This window comes from Aythya ferina (genome assembly GCF_964211825.1).
Source record: "Aythya ferina genome assembly, chromosome: 15".
Taxonomy (NCBI): domain Eukaryota; kingdom Metazoa; phylum Chordata; class Aves; order Anseriformes; family Anatidae; genus Aythya; species Aythya ferina.
The window spans coordinates 8,701,214-8,718,212 of NC_140314.1; the positions used below are offsets into that span (position 1 = coordinate 8,701,214).

General features: G+C 46.2%; 1 protein-coding gene across 5 annotated transcripts in view; it reads left to right on the forward strand.

Moving 5' to 3' along the window:
• The window catches only part of SYT17 (synaptotagmin 17), a 38,319-nt gene that overhangs the window by 8,716 nt on the left and 12,604 nt on the right, over window positions 1-16,999 (forward strand). For all 5 annotated transcript variants that reach the window (XM_084536891.1, XM_084536890.1, XM_084536892.1 and 2 more), the window contains 4 exons: window positions 2,773-2,921; window positions 3,343-3,962; window positions 14,731-14,851; window positions 15,666-15,821. In XM_084536891.1, coding sequence (XP_084393017.1) covers window positions 2,773-2,921; window positions 3,343-3,962; window positions 14,731-14,851; window positions 15,666-15,821 — 1,046 coding nt within the window. The remainder of the gene's footprint in view (window positions 1-2,772; window positions 2,922-3,342; window positions 3,963-14,730; window positions 14,852-15,665; window positions 15,822-16,999) is intronic.

Consider the following 16,999-nt stretch of genomic DNA (forward strand, 5'->3'; position numbering starts at 1 on the left):
TGTTTGTGCATGTGGATTTAAGGTGGAAATGATGCTGTGCAGCCTCAGCTGGCTTACAGCTCTCAAGTTGAAAGTTTTTACTTTCATTTTGTTAATCTTACACTTTTCAATCTCCTTATGCATTTTTGGAGGTAGGAGACAATATCTGGGGTTAGATGTGTGAGCAGAGCAGGGGTTGGGAATTGGTCTCAGCATAACGTGTTTAATGGGTGTGTTTTTAAAGTGCTCAGACATCCGTGTATGCTAATTGATACACACACACTTTTTTTTTTTATTTGTTTTTTAAAGAAGGCTTCTAGATTCAATGGAAACCTCTCAAATGGAAGGTGGATTTGATAACACTTCTGCATTTAGATACATGCATTGAATTTGGGAACAAATCAATTTATTGTATTCCTTGCTCACAGCCTGCAAGTGTTTTACAACCAGATCCAGGCTTTCTGCTGAGATCTTTCACTGTTGCCACTTCTTCATGCACCCAGGATGCAGATACACAGTGCAGTGTGTTCCTTTCCTACTTCCCCACTCAGTCCCTAGGGAAGAACTAATTTTATGGTCTTCATTTGCCTACTTAGCAAACACCTGAATGCCCATGCTTGATAGCTTGTCCTTTGTGTTTTGCCAAAGGTTTTCTCTTTGGCAGCTGTGAGACACCTGATGTCCTGGAAATTCAGGAGGGAACTCTAAAGCTGCAAGCTGAAATCTTTTCTCTTGGGAGGCTGTTTATTTTTCTCACTTCCTGAATTTTTTATAGTAGCCTCCAGTAGCAACTTAATAAATAAATAAATAAATAAAATCTTACTGAATTGAGGCTAATTTTATTGACCTGAATGCATGGTAGCTGCTGCTTCTTATTTCACGAGTGCTTGCATCCCAGTCCTGGCAAAAATGGGCTGGGAAGGAGGGTGTTTGTCAGCACTGCCTGTTATGGAGTATTCTCCCTAAAAACCCAAAGATAAATGCTGCACACTCTGTGAGATTAAATTGAAATCAGAACGCGACTCCTCTTCCCAAAGGCTCTGATTAAACAGAAACAGAGCTGCTTTAACCAGAGCCAAAGTTTATTTGAGGAAAAATTATTGTGGCTCAGTAGCAATTTCCTTACTAAAGGTCATCTGTACGTTATTAACTCACTATTACGTTTACCCGTTGTAGAACATCTTTAATGCCTCTCTTCCTGATTCCCTTTTCACCCTGTCTTCTCCTCATTTTGTGCATTTGCTTCTCAAACACAAAGATGTCCAAATGCTACGTATGATTGTGCAGACCTGCATTTGGGCATGAAAAAGCTATTTGTGTTCCTAGTGCTGGTTGTATGTCAAACTGCATGGTTTGGATTGCCTTTAATGGGCTGCGGGATTGTGCAAATACTGCATGCCCTCTTTAATATAGGGTTTTGTTTTGATTCCTAGATTTGATTTGACGTGATTTATTTTTTGATGTGGATGAGTTGTGTGAGTCTGGGTTGGTGCGTATTTGCATGTACGCTAGATCCTGACGGGAATTTTGTGAATTTTAATAAGAAATTCTAGTTTAAGTCTATTTTGTATTCAGGGGGGCTTTTCTATGAGTTTCCAACTTTTTTTTTTCATTTTTTTTCCAGAACATTTTTATTGCTCTAGTTCAGTCATTGATTGCTAGAGCAAATGATTCAACATACTTCATTTATACCCAACCTGGCCATGAACATAGGATGAGTGAATCAGGAGCAAGGCTTAAGCAGTGTTCCCCTTGCTTTGCTCATTTCACGCTGATGCTTTCCTCGTGATCTGCTGCTATTTTTCTGAGTACTCTGTCTCATGGATTAGTTTAGCATGATGGTTTACATGTCTCATACCATCGCTTGATTTCATTTCCACCTGCAGATTTCTAGCAGTGGCTCTCCTCAGAAGGTGCAGCTGGGTTACTGCTGGCTCTTGCTCTTCCATACAAAGCTGGGAGGCCCTGGCCAGTGGTGCAAACCACCGCAGCTGTGAGAAGTTGAGATGTTTAACTGAACTGCTCTAATAGATGAAAACTAAGCTGAGATAGGAATTTTATGCAGGCTTCTTTATGATCCCAGTCTCCTACTGAGTCTTCTCAAGGATGCTACAGCTCTCACTGACATTTACTTTGTTAGTGAGATCCTGCTGACTTCCCTCTGTCCCTTTCCTCCCTCACCAAGACCACTGGGCAGTAAAATTCCTGTCTTTTGAGAGTCACCTCTGGTTTATGGAACCAGTTACTTAAAAAGATGTCAATAGATAGCTGTTAATTAATCCTACTTACTGAGTTTTGAAACCTTAGTGTTGTATTGCAAAGTAATATTTTACTCAGAGAGGGATTCAGGTGTCTGAGCATGGTGGCTCCCATGCTAGTTATTTCCTGGTGATGGCCATGCTTCCAAAGGGTGGCTCTGGATTTACAGCAATAAGCTCATGTTATGAGGGCTTTTTTTTTTTTTTTTTTTTTTTTTTTTTTTTTTTTTCCTCAAAGCTGAATTTACTATTGCTGATTGAGGTCCAAATCACACGTGCCTCCGTAGCCTGTGTCACATGCTGGTGCTGATATGCTCTTGTTTGAAAGGCAAGCAGAAAGATAAAGCATCTCCCTTTTACATAGGCATGAAGTCAGTTGCTCAGCCTTTTGCTTGCCAAATAGATATGAAGGAGATACCCTGTGGCACCCAGGGATGTGCACACAAGATTAGACACAGAATATCTGAATACATTTTTATTCTGTATATTGTCCTTTTACTGGGCTGAATCACCTAAAGGTCTCTCGTTATAACAGGATAAGCAGCCAAAATGAGGACAAAGATGGAGACTCTGATAATACAATCAGTGAACTGCCTCCCACTCTTCAGGATGTTTCCCCTGACAGAAGGCGGTCGTCTTCAGATGCATCACGGTCCACTTACAGCCTCACCAGGCGGATTTCAAGTAAGGTCGTCCTTCCAACATTAATGTAATTCTTGTGGGGAAAAAAATAAAAATCAGAGTGTATTGCCTGCTCTTTCATCTCTTAGACAGGGAATCAAGTAGAGTTGAAGGTATGTTGATTAAAATCTTATCCTGCTCAACAGGAGCACAGTGGAAGGGGTCAGCCCTGTTTTTTTGCTGAAGCATGTGCGTGGTGAAAATGGACAAGGTGAAAAAATCGTAGTTGAGGTTGCACTGCAGCATTACTAAGGGTGCTGTTAATTGTTTGCAAATGTAATGGTGAAAAGTCCCACTTAGCAATGTTTGCTGTGTGAGGCATTGCATAGATGCAGAATAGCTGAACTCAAAGAGCCACAATGTGACTTGGGTCTGTAATGAACTGAGTTTCTAATAATCATTTTTGTGCATTTTTCTCATTTAGGTTTAGAGTCGAGGAGGCCAAGTTCTCCATTAATTGACATTAAACCTATTGAGTTTGGAATAATAGGAGCCAAGAAAGAAATAGTTCAGCCAACTATCCTGCGGAAAACCTATAGCCCAGATGACTATTTTAGAAAATTTGAACCAAGACTGTACTCTCTTGACTCGAATAGCGATGATATGGACTCCTTGACAGATGAGGAAATCTTATCAAAGTACCAGCTGGGCATGCTGCACTTCAGCACTCAGTATGACCTGTTGCATAATTACCTAATAGTGCGAGTCATTGAGGCTAAGGACCTGCCTCCCCCGATTTCATATGATGGCTCCAGGCAAGATATGGCTCACTCCAACCCCTACGTGAAGATCTGCCTGCTTCCAGACCAGAAGAACTCCAAGCAGACCGGAGTTAAGCGCAAAACTCAGAACCCAGTGTTTGAAGAGAGGTACACATTTGAAATCCCATTTTTAGAAGCCCAGAGAAGAACTCTGCTTTTAACCGTAGTGGATTTTGACAAATTCTCACGCCACTGTGTTATTGGCAAAGTGTCAATGCCCTTGAGTGATGTAGACCTTGTGAAAGGCGGTCACTGGTGGAAAGCCCTTGTTCCTAGTTCTCAGGTAACAGAATTTATCAGATTATTGCCACGTTTTTTCTCACTTTTTTTTTTGTGTGTGTGTGTATATATAGTTCCTTTGCTTGTTGGCAGTTGATACTCTTTCTGATTAGTCATCATCATCTTGTTAATACAGCATCTGCTGGGTTGAAATAACGTTGGGTCTGTAGCTGCCCTTGTAGCTGTTTTGCGGTGAGGTAGAGGAGCTGCCTTCTTTCATATTCAGGGGAGGTGGAATGACAGAAGATCTATGTCAACTCTAATGAGAACAAATCAAACCTGCTTTGGAAATCTGCATCTTGTGGAAGATCTTTCTTGTCACTGCAGTGACCTGCATCTCTTCCCAGACGCTGCAGTGACACTGTCTCAGCTGGGTCACTCCTGTGGTTGTACACATGGAGAACCACTGGCACCAGTTCAGTAATGATCTGATGCAAAGAAGGTATATGGAAGACAAATCTATCCCAGAGTAAAAAATTGCAAGATAATTTTATTTGTGTTGTGTCCCTGAAGGAAATTAAACTTGCCGCAGATTATATCTGATGTACATGGCCTGCTGCATGCTTGCAGGTTTGGGTCTGCAGTTTGGTCTGGGTGGGATGGGAGAAGGGTGCAGAGGGTCCTCTCAGGAGAGGGCACTGGGCAGTGCCACCTCCTCTGCAGCAAGGGAAGGAACTCTGAGGTCTGAGCTTTGCAACCAGGACCTGCCCTTAGCTACCAGATTTGCTTTTAGCACCATCACCTGCAGTGACCAAGTAAAAAGCTAAGCCAAGAGCTAGGCATGGGTGTCCTACCTGTTTGTGCTAAGGAAGGGAGTATTGCTGAAGGTTGGTCTAACACGGTTGCCGCTGTCTGTGTGTCACCAGCTGTGGGAGTGCATTTTCTAGGCCTTAGAGCCTTTGCTGAATCAAAAACCTCATGTGAACAGGGACAGTTCACAGTTCCCTTGATTTTTGTGTGTCCACAAAAGGGTGTCATAGCCACAAGTGTTGGATGAGATGAACAAGAAATTATTGACCTTGCCTCTGGTTTATGTTGGGTCTGAGAGGGTGATTTGGAGTGGGAACTTGTCATCAGGTGCTGGTGGGAAGAAAAGCCAGCCAGGCAGTGTTTGTGTGCAATCAGTGAGGTCTCTGCCCAGCTCTGGGTGCACAGCAACTGGAGAGAGCTTTGTGCTTCCTCAGAGCTCAGGGAGAGGAAAAGCAAGACCCTGATAACTGGAGGAGAGCTGGCTGGATTTGCTGGAGTAGAAACAGTAGCATTATGGGATTAGCCAGGACATTTTTTTCATGCAGAAAGGAAAAATCTGAAAATTGAGTGCCAGTGAAAACTGTGGGCTCCTTGGTGTCTGTGCTGGGGTCTGCTTTGCATGATGGTTGGAGAGGCAGGGGCAAACGTGCATAAGGAAAATAAACAAGAACAGATGTTCTTGGGCTCCCCTCACCACCTTTTTTCCCAAATGTTTATTCATGAATACACATGATTATTTTTTTCTTTTTGGTATTGGTGGTTCATCATGGGCTCAGCATTGATATATCTGAGGACAGAGGTCTCTTTGCATTCCTCTTATCCTCTCGTGACTCATGCCATGCAGCCTTGCTTTTTTTTTTTTTTTTTTTTTCTTTGCCTTTGCATGACAAACACGTCTCTGCATTCTGCATCTCTTTATTAGTAACCTGGAGTCACCGCACAGCTAATGCCTACCCTGGTTCGCCAAGACCATCTCAGCCTTCACGTGCCTGGCCTGGAGCCAGCCCTTCCTCCGGCCTCTCCAAAGTTTCACTGAAAAGCTGCTGCTGCTTTCAGCAGTGCTGGCTGCTCCAGCAGGATTTCAGCTAAATTATTTATGCAGGAATTGGCATTTTGATTTTTGTAAAATTAACGAGAAAAATAAAACTCACTGTGAATGAACAGGCTTAACCTTACAAGACTTTTTCCATAAGATAGCAAGCAGATCAAGTCAAATCTTAATTTAACCAAAAAATCCTTTGCACCTTAGTCAGTTAAGTGCCTTGTTTTGTGGCTTTAGTTAAGTGTCTTCTCATATTTCCTTGTTCTTTCTGGCTGGGCACTATCTAACTGGCAGACTGCAAAGAGAATAGCAGTGCTTGTACCAGGACATCCAGCGAGGATGTTTTGTATCATTTTTCCATGTTTTCTCACTGATAAGGTTTTAAAGCTCATTGACTAGAGTTCATTTTCTGCTTGTGGAGATTAAAGATAAAAGCATTGATCAAAGGGTTAAAATAAATCTTGGAAGCAGTAAAACAATAAAGCTTATTACTTTGAAAGTCTGCATTTTAATGCCTTTCAATAACAGTAATGCTTAGGCTAGAAATTTGTAATTTTTGTTTGCCAATTGAAAGATTCTGCCTTTGATATGATAGATTTGACATGCTGACTTTTTTTTTTTTTTTTTAATACTTCTCTTTGTTTTGCTTGGTTGGTTGTGGAGCAGCCTTTATTCACTTCATGTTGGTTGAACCTGGGGCTGCCCAAGTGCATTCTGTGTAGTGAGATCAGGATAGACTGGGACAGAACAACCCACCAGTGCTGGTACTTTCTTTTACAGAAGGTATCGTGGGCTTCCTGAGAGCCAGACAGAGCCGCCGTGGTGCTGCCCTGATGATTAGGTGATGAAAACTTTCCGGGCTGGGCTGGCTTGCCTGGGGCTGTGAGGCTGAGCAGCAGCTGGCAGCAGCTCTGCCACCAGTGATGGAGCCCGCATGGAAGAAAGCTCTGCAACAGGTGCTTGTAAAACCAGCCACAGAGGGAGAGAAAGACAGACGGGCGTAGATAAGAAATGTAAAGATGGAAGACAGGAAATATGTGGTGGTTTTTCTTTTTTTCTAACTGGCATTTATAGACTGAAGCGTGGTGAGATGGAGGGAAGTGAATCCAGGCAGCAGGAGCTGAGGAGAAGGGTTTTGATTCATCCTGATGGGGTGGGACAGGACAGGGTTTGCAGAAGAGCAGGGAAAGCATCCTAAATGGGCTCAGCTAAGATAACCATCTGCTTTGCTACCTGGAAACCATTGCCAAGGTACGTGCTGATAGGACAGGTGCTGAGCCCTGGTCCCACCCTCACTGTGAGCCCTACCAAGCCCAGAGGTGGGGCTGTGCCTCAGCACAGGACCATGAATGGGTGCCAGCAGTGCACTGAGGCATGGTCCAGCTCCTGCAGCAGTAACTCCACAGTAACACTGGGGTTGTACCAGGATAAGCTCCTGCAAGCTGTGTGTTGGGGTGTGCAGCTCCTGGGTGGGCACAGGCATGGTGTGTTTGGTGCCAGAACATCTCCATTACCCCCTCACAGAGCTGCTTGTTAACAGAAAGCCTGAAAGTTACCTTGGGTCTAGCCAGTCGGATGAACCAGGCTGCTCATCGTACCAGGATGCATACAGTTGTTATACCAGGAGCCTGTCGAGTCAGCAGAGAAGCTGAATATGGGCGAGCAGTGTGCTGTCCTCTGGAGGAACCAGGGCAAGGAGATAACACAATGCTAAACATCAGGTGAAAGACTGTGCCTGTACAGAAGCACGTTTTTTGGTTTGGAAAGTGTGTACAGAATTTGGTGGGATTGTGTTCAAAACGGAGGCACAGGTGAGCTGCTGCCCAGTATATGATCAGGGCCAACAAATATGCAGAAGGTCTGACTCCTTGTAGGAAATGTCAGTACTGCCAAATTTGTTATCCCTAGTAGTTCTGGATGACTTTTTTTTTTTTTTTTTTTTTTCCTCTCTAGGATAATTAGAGTGTTTCTAAAGTGCAGTAGCTGCTCATGGAGGAGCACTGAGTCCAGTCCCCATAGGAACGCTCTGCGCTCCTTAAATATCCCCTTAAATGTGTGTGGCTTTGCTTAATTACCATGAATGAAGTTGGCAGCCCTTGCCGTGGCTGTGCTCAGATTCACACATTTCTCTGTTAAGATTAATTCCAAAACACATGTTCAGGACCCCAAGTTTTATTGACATATGATTCATTTCTCTTTTGGCAGATTTGAGTAGGCAGGAATAAACGTTTTAGACCAACAGTAATGAGAGCTTGGAGATCATTCTGCAAAAGAAAAAAACTTGCGTGGTCGTAGTCGGGGAAAATAGCACAAAGATTCCTTCTCCCCTCAAATTAAGCCATTTCTATAATAGAGGGGATAAGTGTTGGACTTGCTTTTTTAACTTCATACTATGAGAGCAGTAGAGTGACAGTCTTTTAAGGAGCTGTCATCTTTGTCCATTCAAAACAGCATGTGCTGCACAAATAGCTCTCCTGTGGCAGGGCTCTACAGTTTTTGATTCCCATCTCAGGGATAAGCCTACGGCAGGCATTGTACTGTTGTTCTTACCATGCCTTGCCTGGGAAGGAAAAGCAAGAAGGGAATTTGAAATTCAGGTAATGATTCACTTTGGGGCAGTTCTTTTGCACATTACCTTGAATTGTGGCGTACAGGCAGGTGGCCCTGGCATGCCGCTTGGAGCCCTGCAGTTGTGCCTGCACCGGGTTTGTTCCTGGCACTGACACTCCTGGGCTTGTCCACTGCAGTCTGAGAAGGAGCCATCCTTGGGAACATGTTTTGCGCTTGGTAGCATGGGGTATTATTAAAAAAACCTGCCAGCACACATCTCTCATACAGGCATAGGACAGATGGAAAGGTGTCCGGAGACTTTGTTTAGAGAGCCATGGCACAGCATTTGGTTCACCCTCGTGTGTGTTGGTGTGGAAGGGGGCTCCATGCTGGTAAAACAGAGTTGGAGGAAATCAAATATGGAAGTGAGCATTGTCAGGGCTTTTTCCGTTTTTCGTTGTATCTTTTCTCTATTTTTTTTCCTGGGAAAAAAAAATCGAGCTGTGTTTTTTGGTTGGTTGGTTCCCTCCCTTTTTTCAGTCTTTAAAGCTCCAGCACTGGGAAGTTTTTCTTTCTGAACATTTTATCTTTTTGCCCTTATCTGTCTCTTCTGCTTCCAGCTGTCACCTCAGCCACCTCCTCCCTTCACCCATGTGTCGTTCACTCCTTGCCCTTTCTGCAGAGGACTGCGATGCTGCAGGAATTATTTTGTTGAGGAGGAGCCCAGAGGAGGTGCTGGTGCTCTCTGGAGGAAGCCTTCCATCTCGTGCCTGGAGGCTTTTTTATGAGAGAGGCAAATCAGAGATACCTCCTCTTGCAGTTGCTGGTGGGAACAAGTGGCAGGTGGCCGTTCTGCTCCTGTTTCAGGTTCCCAGATGGATCCTTGCTTTATGGCTGAAACGTCAGGGCTGTTTGACTTGTACAGCCTAGGGATCTGGATCAGAAACAGTCCTTCCTCCAGGTACTCGTCCCTGCCCTGTGGGCAGTTCCCCTCTCACTGCCTCCCCATGTGAGGTGAAAATGAGAAGCTGCTTCTCCTTGCTGGTGTCATTATAGAGGATGTTGGTGGGTCTGGCAAAGAGGCAGAGCTGGGGGAACTGCTGCAGCCACAGCATCGCTGCAGGTGCCATGCAGAGAGCAAAAGCCTGCTAACCTCCCTTACCCCAAGGTGTGTGTTTGTAGAAGCAGGACTCGTGCCACGGCTCCTGTGAACACGCTGTTTGTGAGCTGCTTTTGTCCTGTTGCCAGAAAGCTCAAAAATATCAGAGAACCTCGAGATGGGCAGTATCTCCTGGGAGGGTGGGTGGGAATAAATGGTTTCCTTGTGGCCACGTGAATTTGCAAAGACTTCAGAAAGGATTTTGTGACTCTCTTCATAATGTATCTACTCAGCCTCTGTTACATAGGTAACATTCTTCTCCATTGGGGTGTGTGTGTGTATATCTATCTATCTATCTATATGTGTATATATGTGTGTGTGTATATATTTCAGGTTCTGGTCCTTAATAGCCCAGCCTTCCAGAAATGATCGCTGTGTGTCACGGGATGCTGTAGAGAGCCTGTTAGAGCAAACTGTTCTAAGCCATCAGTTTTCTGCTGTGCCTGGAGGTATCATCACAGATAACCTTGAGGAGGAAAATCAATCTGAAACTTCATTAGGAGCGTTGCATAGATGTCTGTGCTGATGTAATGTGCTCTGGTTCCCGTCGGGAACTGGGAAGAGTTTTTAGCTGCAGGATTTTGCTGGTGTTGTAGCAGTATGAAACGAACAGCTCAGGGGGGCTGCGAGTAAGGAATTGGCCAGATCCAAACAAGATGTGCAAGTGGCATTAATTAAAAACTCTCTTTCCCTTGGGACAGCTTTGTTGTGTTTCAGAGAGGACAGAAGAGGAAAAAAAATATATCCTTTGTGTGTTTGGTTCATCCCAAGTAGTAAGGGTAGAAGGTTCTGGATCAAGGCAAGCCCAAGGCTGGCTGTGAAATAGGCTGTGGAGGGGAACAGCCAGGAGTGAAATGTAAATGAGAGCTTCAGGAGAGTCTCAGACATCTAGGCTTGTGTCACTTAGGCACCTAATCAAACAGGAAATTGCTTTCCCAGGGTCATCTGGGATCTCAGCACAAATCAGCACGTCATCAGCATAATAATGGTAACTCAACCATGCCTTTGCGCAGCCGTGCCTGAGGGGCACCTCTGCACATTGTGTTCTGTGAACATCTTGTGTTCACATAGGCAAAGCCAGCAGCGTTTCAGTTTTCCGATGCAAAGATGGAGGAAAAGGAAAATTCAGAAGCTTCTGTCCCCTGCCATGACCAATGCGCTGGTGACACGTCTTGTGCTTAAGCTCGCATCCCTCTCTTCTGCGCTCAGCTGAAACACAGGGGTGAGATTTGGGGAGGCTTTGGTGTGCCACAGAACAACAGCCATGCTGCTGTGCCTGGGGTCTCTCCAGGAAGACATGTCTTGATGTTGTTCTTGCTGATAAAAATACCTATAGACAGCATGGTGGCCACGGGGGGCAGTGGTTACGGCAGCGCAGTGTGGATGCCCAAGCTCAGCAGGTCCGTGTGCTGGAGGAGCACCCTGGCCAGCCCTGCGGGCCCCACCAGCCCCATGGAACCTCTGCATCCATCCCTGAGCTGGGTCTCCTGCCTGTCCCGTAATGAGAAGAGTCCTTTTTGTCCATCGTATGGTGAACTCCAGAAGCTCCCCAGTTATGTCTGTTCTGCCCGCTGAGCACCGAGTCCATTAACAGCTCCTCTGCCTACATCCCCATTTTCCTGTCCGACACAGAGCGTGCCATCAGTGTGTGTTATTAGTGAGGCTGTCACGTCAGCAAAGGCACACCTGCTGTGAGCTTGCTGGGGAAAGAGCAGGGAGCAAAAACCTGAGAAGGTGCACCTTGGGTCTGGGGCTTCTTGGAGCACCCAGTTGGGTCCTTGCCTGTTGCTTAATGACGACTGCAAACGACAAGTGGCCAAACAGCAGGGGAAGGCTGCTGAGCGTGGTTGGGCATCGCGGGGTGGAGGTGCTCATCTGATGTTCTGGGGATAAACGCATGGTAGCTACCACCCATGGATGTTTTCCTGAGTGCTTGGTGTCCCCTTGGCCACTGTGGCAGGATTTGAGATTGTTTCCTAGATCATTGCAGCTAAAGTAGAAATAATGTGTTTATAGGATCAGAGGCAGTTCACTGCTCGAGTTAAGTGCTTTTAAAGGCCTGAGTCACTCATACTGTAAGCTATTCGGGGAGCTGGGTTTCCTTCTGAAAGCACCTTTTGTTATCACTGGGAATACTTTTGTTGTTCCGCCTTGCCGTGGGGCTGCTTTGTTTTTGAGCACACTCATCCTGCCACGGTCTTTCTGGGCTGGCTTGTACCTTACCTCCCCTAAGATAATTAGCAAAAATCTGGACACACATGAAAAGCAGCAAGAGACAGAAGGCTCTACTGGGATTTGGGAATTTAAGCCTGAGCTGAGACTCATTAAAGCCAGTTATAGTTTTTTGAGTTTGGTGGATCACGCTTACAAAATAAAGTATTTTATATCTCTCCTCACTTAAATTTATGCCCAAACAGTCAAAAAGGTTCTTGTGGAGCTGCTGATATCCCTGGTAGGTTGGGTCCTGCTGAAAATCTGGGATTTAGCTTTACCTTTCCCCAGCAAGGTCTCATGTTGAGCAGCACCATGGTGCTTACGTCGCAGGAGCTCTTTGAACAAACTTGGCTTGGCTGCAGGGATACCCAGCCTGATTTTTGTGGGCGTGAAAAATGGAGCGATTTTGCTCCCATTGGCTCAGACCCTCGGGCGAGACCTGCGTGTCCCTGCTGAGCCTCCCCTCACCTCCCAGGGAGACCCCTTCCTGCAGCCTCTCCTTTGGCTGAGGAGCTTCTTAATTCCTGCATGTCTTGGTTAAGGTCCACAGGTTCCCCCATGGATGGGTCTGGAAGTAATTACCCCAAATTTTACTGTGGATTTCCAGCACTCTAAGTTTGAGGTGATCTGAAAAGTCCTACCTTCCTGCCCAGTGTCAGCCTGCCTCCTGGCTGTGTCAGGAGTTTGGTATTTACAGGCTAAACTGTTTGACTGTCTCTTCCCAGCTGGTAATAGCATCACTAATTAGTTTCCTAATTTGTGCTGTCTAAATGTACCTGAATTTCTAGGAATTAAAGTCTGCATGGAGCCCAGCACAGCAGTGAATGCGAGCAGAAAACAAGCCTGGATGCATTAAAAACATTGTTGGTGTTATAAAAAAAAAGAGGTGAGGTTGAGGGATACCTCAGGTGGGTCCTGTTTGTGTGCTGTGGGTGCTGAGTGTTCTGTTACCGTGCTCGTAATAGATTTTACAAGCCAGGTGTGAACTTTGAGATTAGCCCTTGTGGTTTGTTAGGCAGGAGGGGGAAGGAGAAGTCATCCCGAGTGACAGCATCGGGGTGGCTTTGTTCTGGCTGTGGGCTCCTGGCCAGGTCTGCTACCATGGTCCTGCTTGGGGTACCATTCTCAGTGATAAATGTGTCAGAGGTTTTGGGGGAAAGTCAAAGCAAAGATGATAGAATTGATCATTTAAATTACCTTGCATGTGATGCTCTCCTAGATCCTTACTTTGTGCTATGGTTGGGCACAACGGTTTGTTTTGGGGTGGCTTGACCTTGCAAGAATTGTAAGCACTGCGTATGTGTTGGGTCAGGTGTTGGGAAATGTCTTTCTGATTGAAATAATTGAAAATACCATATTTTGAAGAGAACTGTGATGTGGGGCTTCATGAAGGCTGATGGAAGCAAGTTGCCTTCCAGGAAAAGCAAAAATACTGCAGCAGCAGCAGAAAGGCTTGCAGCACATGGTGAAGAGGAGTCCGTGTGCTGTGTAATCACATCCTGCCATGTAATGTGACCCAAGAGTTGCTGTGATAAAAAGGGTTAGGGTTAAGAAATCAGATGCTTTCTATAGCGTGGGAGAGAGGCTGTAGCAAGGGTGCAGAGGTGCCATCGGGATGGCCAGTTTGGGGTTGATGCTGCTGGCGGGGCTCTGGGGCAGTCAAGTGTGTGAGTAGGGCACGTGGTTTTGGCTTAGGATCAGGCAGCCTATTGCCATATTTTCCTTAGAAGGCAAATACATAAATAAAAATAGATTGTATTGTATTGCATAGAGGTGCAGGGCTTCCTCAGCCTGCCACCTGCTCCTGCATGCTGAGCGCGTCCTGCGGCTTTGCAGGGAGTAGTCAGTGGGAACAGAGGAGACAAAATGCCTGGGGGAGAACTTTTAATATGATTACCTGACGTCAGATTTAGCGCTGGGCTTGTAGGATGAGGAGCCAAATGGCCTGCGGGCAGGAGGAGCTGCTGGTGTGCTGCCCTCCTGCCAGGCAGCGGGTGCAGCCCCGTGCCACACCGAGGACCTGGGGGCCTGGAGGGAATTTGGGTGTGCTCATGTTCGCAGCTCTGCCCAGGATGGGCACCGTGTGTGCTGACCCGTCTGCTGATGAATTTGGTTCTTGGCGCCAGCTCAGGTTGTGGCTGTGTCTCAGAGCTTTTTTTTTCTTTATTGCCTACCCAGTCACTTTGTGATTTCTGTAATCTAATATTTGGGGCACTGTTAAAGACATTTAAGCCTTTTGCTATGACTGCAGTACCTCAGCAGCTCCTCTTCTCCTGTGAGCGGGCGGTGGCGGTCATATCTAGTCTGGGCTTTGACCTGTGCTGCCACTGGGGATGCAGAGCTAGCTCTGGGCTCCTGCATGGACCTGGGATGAGTTTGAAGGAGCGGTGCCCTGCTGGGGCAGGTGGGTGTGCTCTGCACCTCCAGCATTGCTTCCTTGTGTTTATTTTGCATCCGAGAACAGCAGCATCTCTGAGCCCGGGCGTGCTAAGGGGAAGAGGTTGTTCTGTACTGCCATGTCTGAGGAGCAGTGCTTTCAATTCTCCAGATTTATTTATTTATTTATTTATTTATTTATTTGCCCCAGGGATGCATTAACCATCTCCTGCCTGAGCCATTCCTGAAGCTTCCAGGTGGCTGGTGGTGGTCCATGGGGGCTGGGGAGGGAGGAGAAGACCTTCTCCAATGGGGTCCGTGTTGTGTGCATTCATCAGGAGGTGAGGCTGATGAGTAGCTCCAGGGGGTTCTCAAAGTGAAGGGAGGTAGAAACTACTGACCCTGTATTCCTTCTTCCTTATGGGTCCTCTTTGCAGTGGCTTCTGAAAAGCTGATGAGTGGTCAGAGGTTTAAGGAACAGACCTTCATCTGGGGATAGTGTTGTTTCTTGTTTCTGCTCAGCACAAGATACCACCAGATGGTTCTTGGTTGCGGCTTAGAGTGTGACTAAAATTTGTTTTTCAGGCACTCAGGCAAATGGGTTTTATTTAATTTATCTTCCTGCTCTTTCCTTCCCCTCCGAGCTTTGTTCTGAATTTCCACATTGCCTTTTCCCTGTAGAATGAAGTCGAGCTGGGGGAGCTGCTGTTGTCACTAAACTACCTACCCAGCGCAGGAAGACTGAACGTGGACATCATTAGAGCAAAACAGCTTCTTCAGACAGACATGAGCCAAGGTTCAGGTAAAGGGCAGGGTATTTCTCACATTACTCATGCACAGCTTCTGTGTGCTTCTAAAGCAGACCGGCAGCAAGGCTGCAATTTGGGGGGGACCCAGGAGGGTTCAGATACTCGGTTCCTATTAATTCAAGGCAACAGATCCTTATTTTATATGTATAGCTAGCAATAACCAGTGTCCAGAACACTTACCCTGAGCTAAAATAGAGAGTATGAATACCTTCATCTTGCTTAAAGTCAAAATCTCTGACCCAGAGCAAAGCGAGAAACCAGGAGCCCAGTTTACCCTGATGCTTTGTGCTGTAAGGCAGCCCATTTAAGGCTGTGCTCTGTTTTGCAGGTGCCAAGCACTGCATGAATGTTAATATTGCAATGGTTTTATTTAGGGTAACTAGCTACTCTGGAGGCAATGTTAGGTTTTTACAGTGTCCATGCGTTGTTCCCTGCTGTTTCTGAGATGGTAATTGCTTCGTGCACAATTACATGCACATGGGTTTTTGCCATGCTCCCTGCCCCAGCCGCTGCTGCTGCCAGAACATTGGCATTTTCCAGAAAGAGCAGTGCATTTGGTCTGAGTCAAGGCTGTCATTAATTGTGCTCAGCGTGGTTTCAGCAGGGAGCACTTTTAAGCCAGCTGCCCGACTTTTGTCTCTCCACTGTGTGGCGGTACGAGTCCTGCTCCTTTCCCAGCGCTGTTCTCCAGCATGGTCCAGCCCTGTTCCCACATGCCCAGCTGTGCTGAACCTTCCCAAACCAGGAGCATCGGCTTATAAAACCAGTAACTTGCAGCCTGTGTTTTTTCTCTCATGTTTTTGCCAGATCCCTTTGTGAAAATTCAGCTCGTTCATGGACTGAAGTTAACCAAAACCAAGAAAACCTCCTGCATGCGAGGGACAATAGATCCCTTTTACAACGAGTCCTTCAGCTTCAAGGTTCCCCAAGAAGAACTGGAAAATGCCAGCTTGGTGTTCACAGGTAAATGTGCTGCTGTTGTTGGTCTAGCATGGCCTTGGTTGTCTCCGAGGTGAATGAAGAAGTAGTTGCAGGTGTGCAGAGGAACCCGTGCAGGATGGTGCCTGTCTGGTAGCTGCTGTGCAAGGGGTGACCAGTGCTGGAGTTTCCAGGGAAGCTCAGTCTGCATGCTATCCTCTGTGAAAGCCTTTCCCAGCTGAAGGCTGGAGCTGCTGGAGAAGCACCATGTCTGCTCTGTGTTTGATTGGTGCCACTGGGAATGGTTTTCCGCATTAATTATGTTTCTTGGCAGTAGCCAACTTGACATACAGTCAAAAATTGGACAAATGAAAGAGGAGCACTGTGCAATCCCGAAGCCCAAGCATTGGCAAAGATAACTTTTGCCTGGGAGATTAGGCAGGTACAGGTGTTTGACACTGACATCACCTCTTCCATTAGTGAGTTCGTTCATACCTCAGTTTTCGAAAGGCTGGGATCTGGGGGCAAGCCCAGAGGAACATCACAGATGGGGTCCCCAGACCTTGCAGGTGCTAACCTCACATGAGAGCTCTGCCAGCGCTGGAGATGCTTGGCTTGGATAGGAATTATTACTTTATATGGATTCTGAATCTCTTATTTTTGTTCTCTAGGCATGAAAATGTTCAGTAGAAACTGGCAGTTGGGTGTGCTGTTCAAAGCCAATGTAGCACAGCATGGGGATGTGCTGTAGGCTGGGAGCTGGGTAGCTCTGGTATCGCTGAGACAATGTTGTGGACATCCAGGCAGCGCTGCTGTAGAGACCACTGTGGCTGGTGGCTTTTCTGCTGCTCCATGGAAATGTGGGACCCCCAGGAGGTGGTGGGTTTTCCTCCCACAGTGCAACTTCACTGCAGGTGCCCAGGACCTGGGTCTGAGTGGTGGGTCTGGGGACATACCTGCACCATTGGCCACTCTAGGTTCCTGTGCTTCCCAAACCTTTTTTCTTCTATTTTTCATAGCTTTCTACCCATTACTGCACTGTCTTTTTGAAGAACAGAAAGGAATCTGCATCTGAAAGAAAATATTTTGAAGTATTTTCTTATTTTATTTCTTACGTGGCAGATACAGGTGTCACAGCCTGCACACGAGCCTAATTCCAACCCATTAGCTTGTTTCCAAACGTGTCATAGCAGAAGTGATGCTGATCAGGGATTTAAATCCTA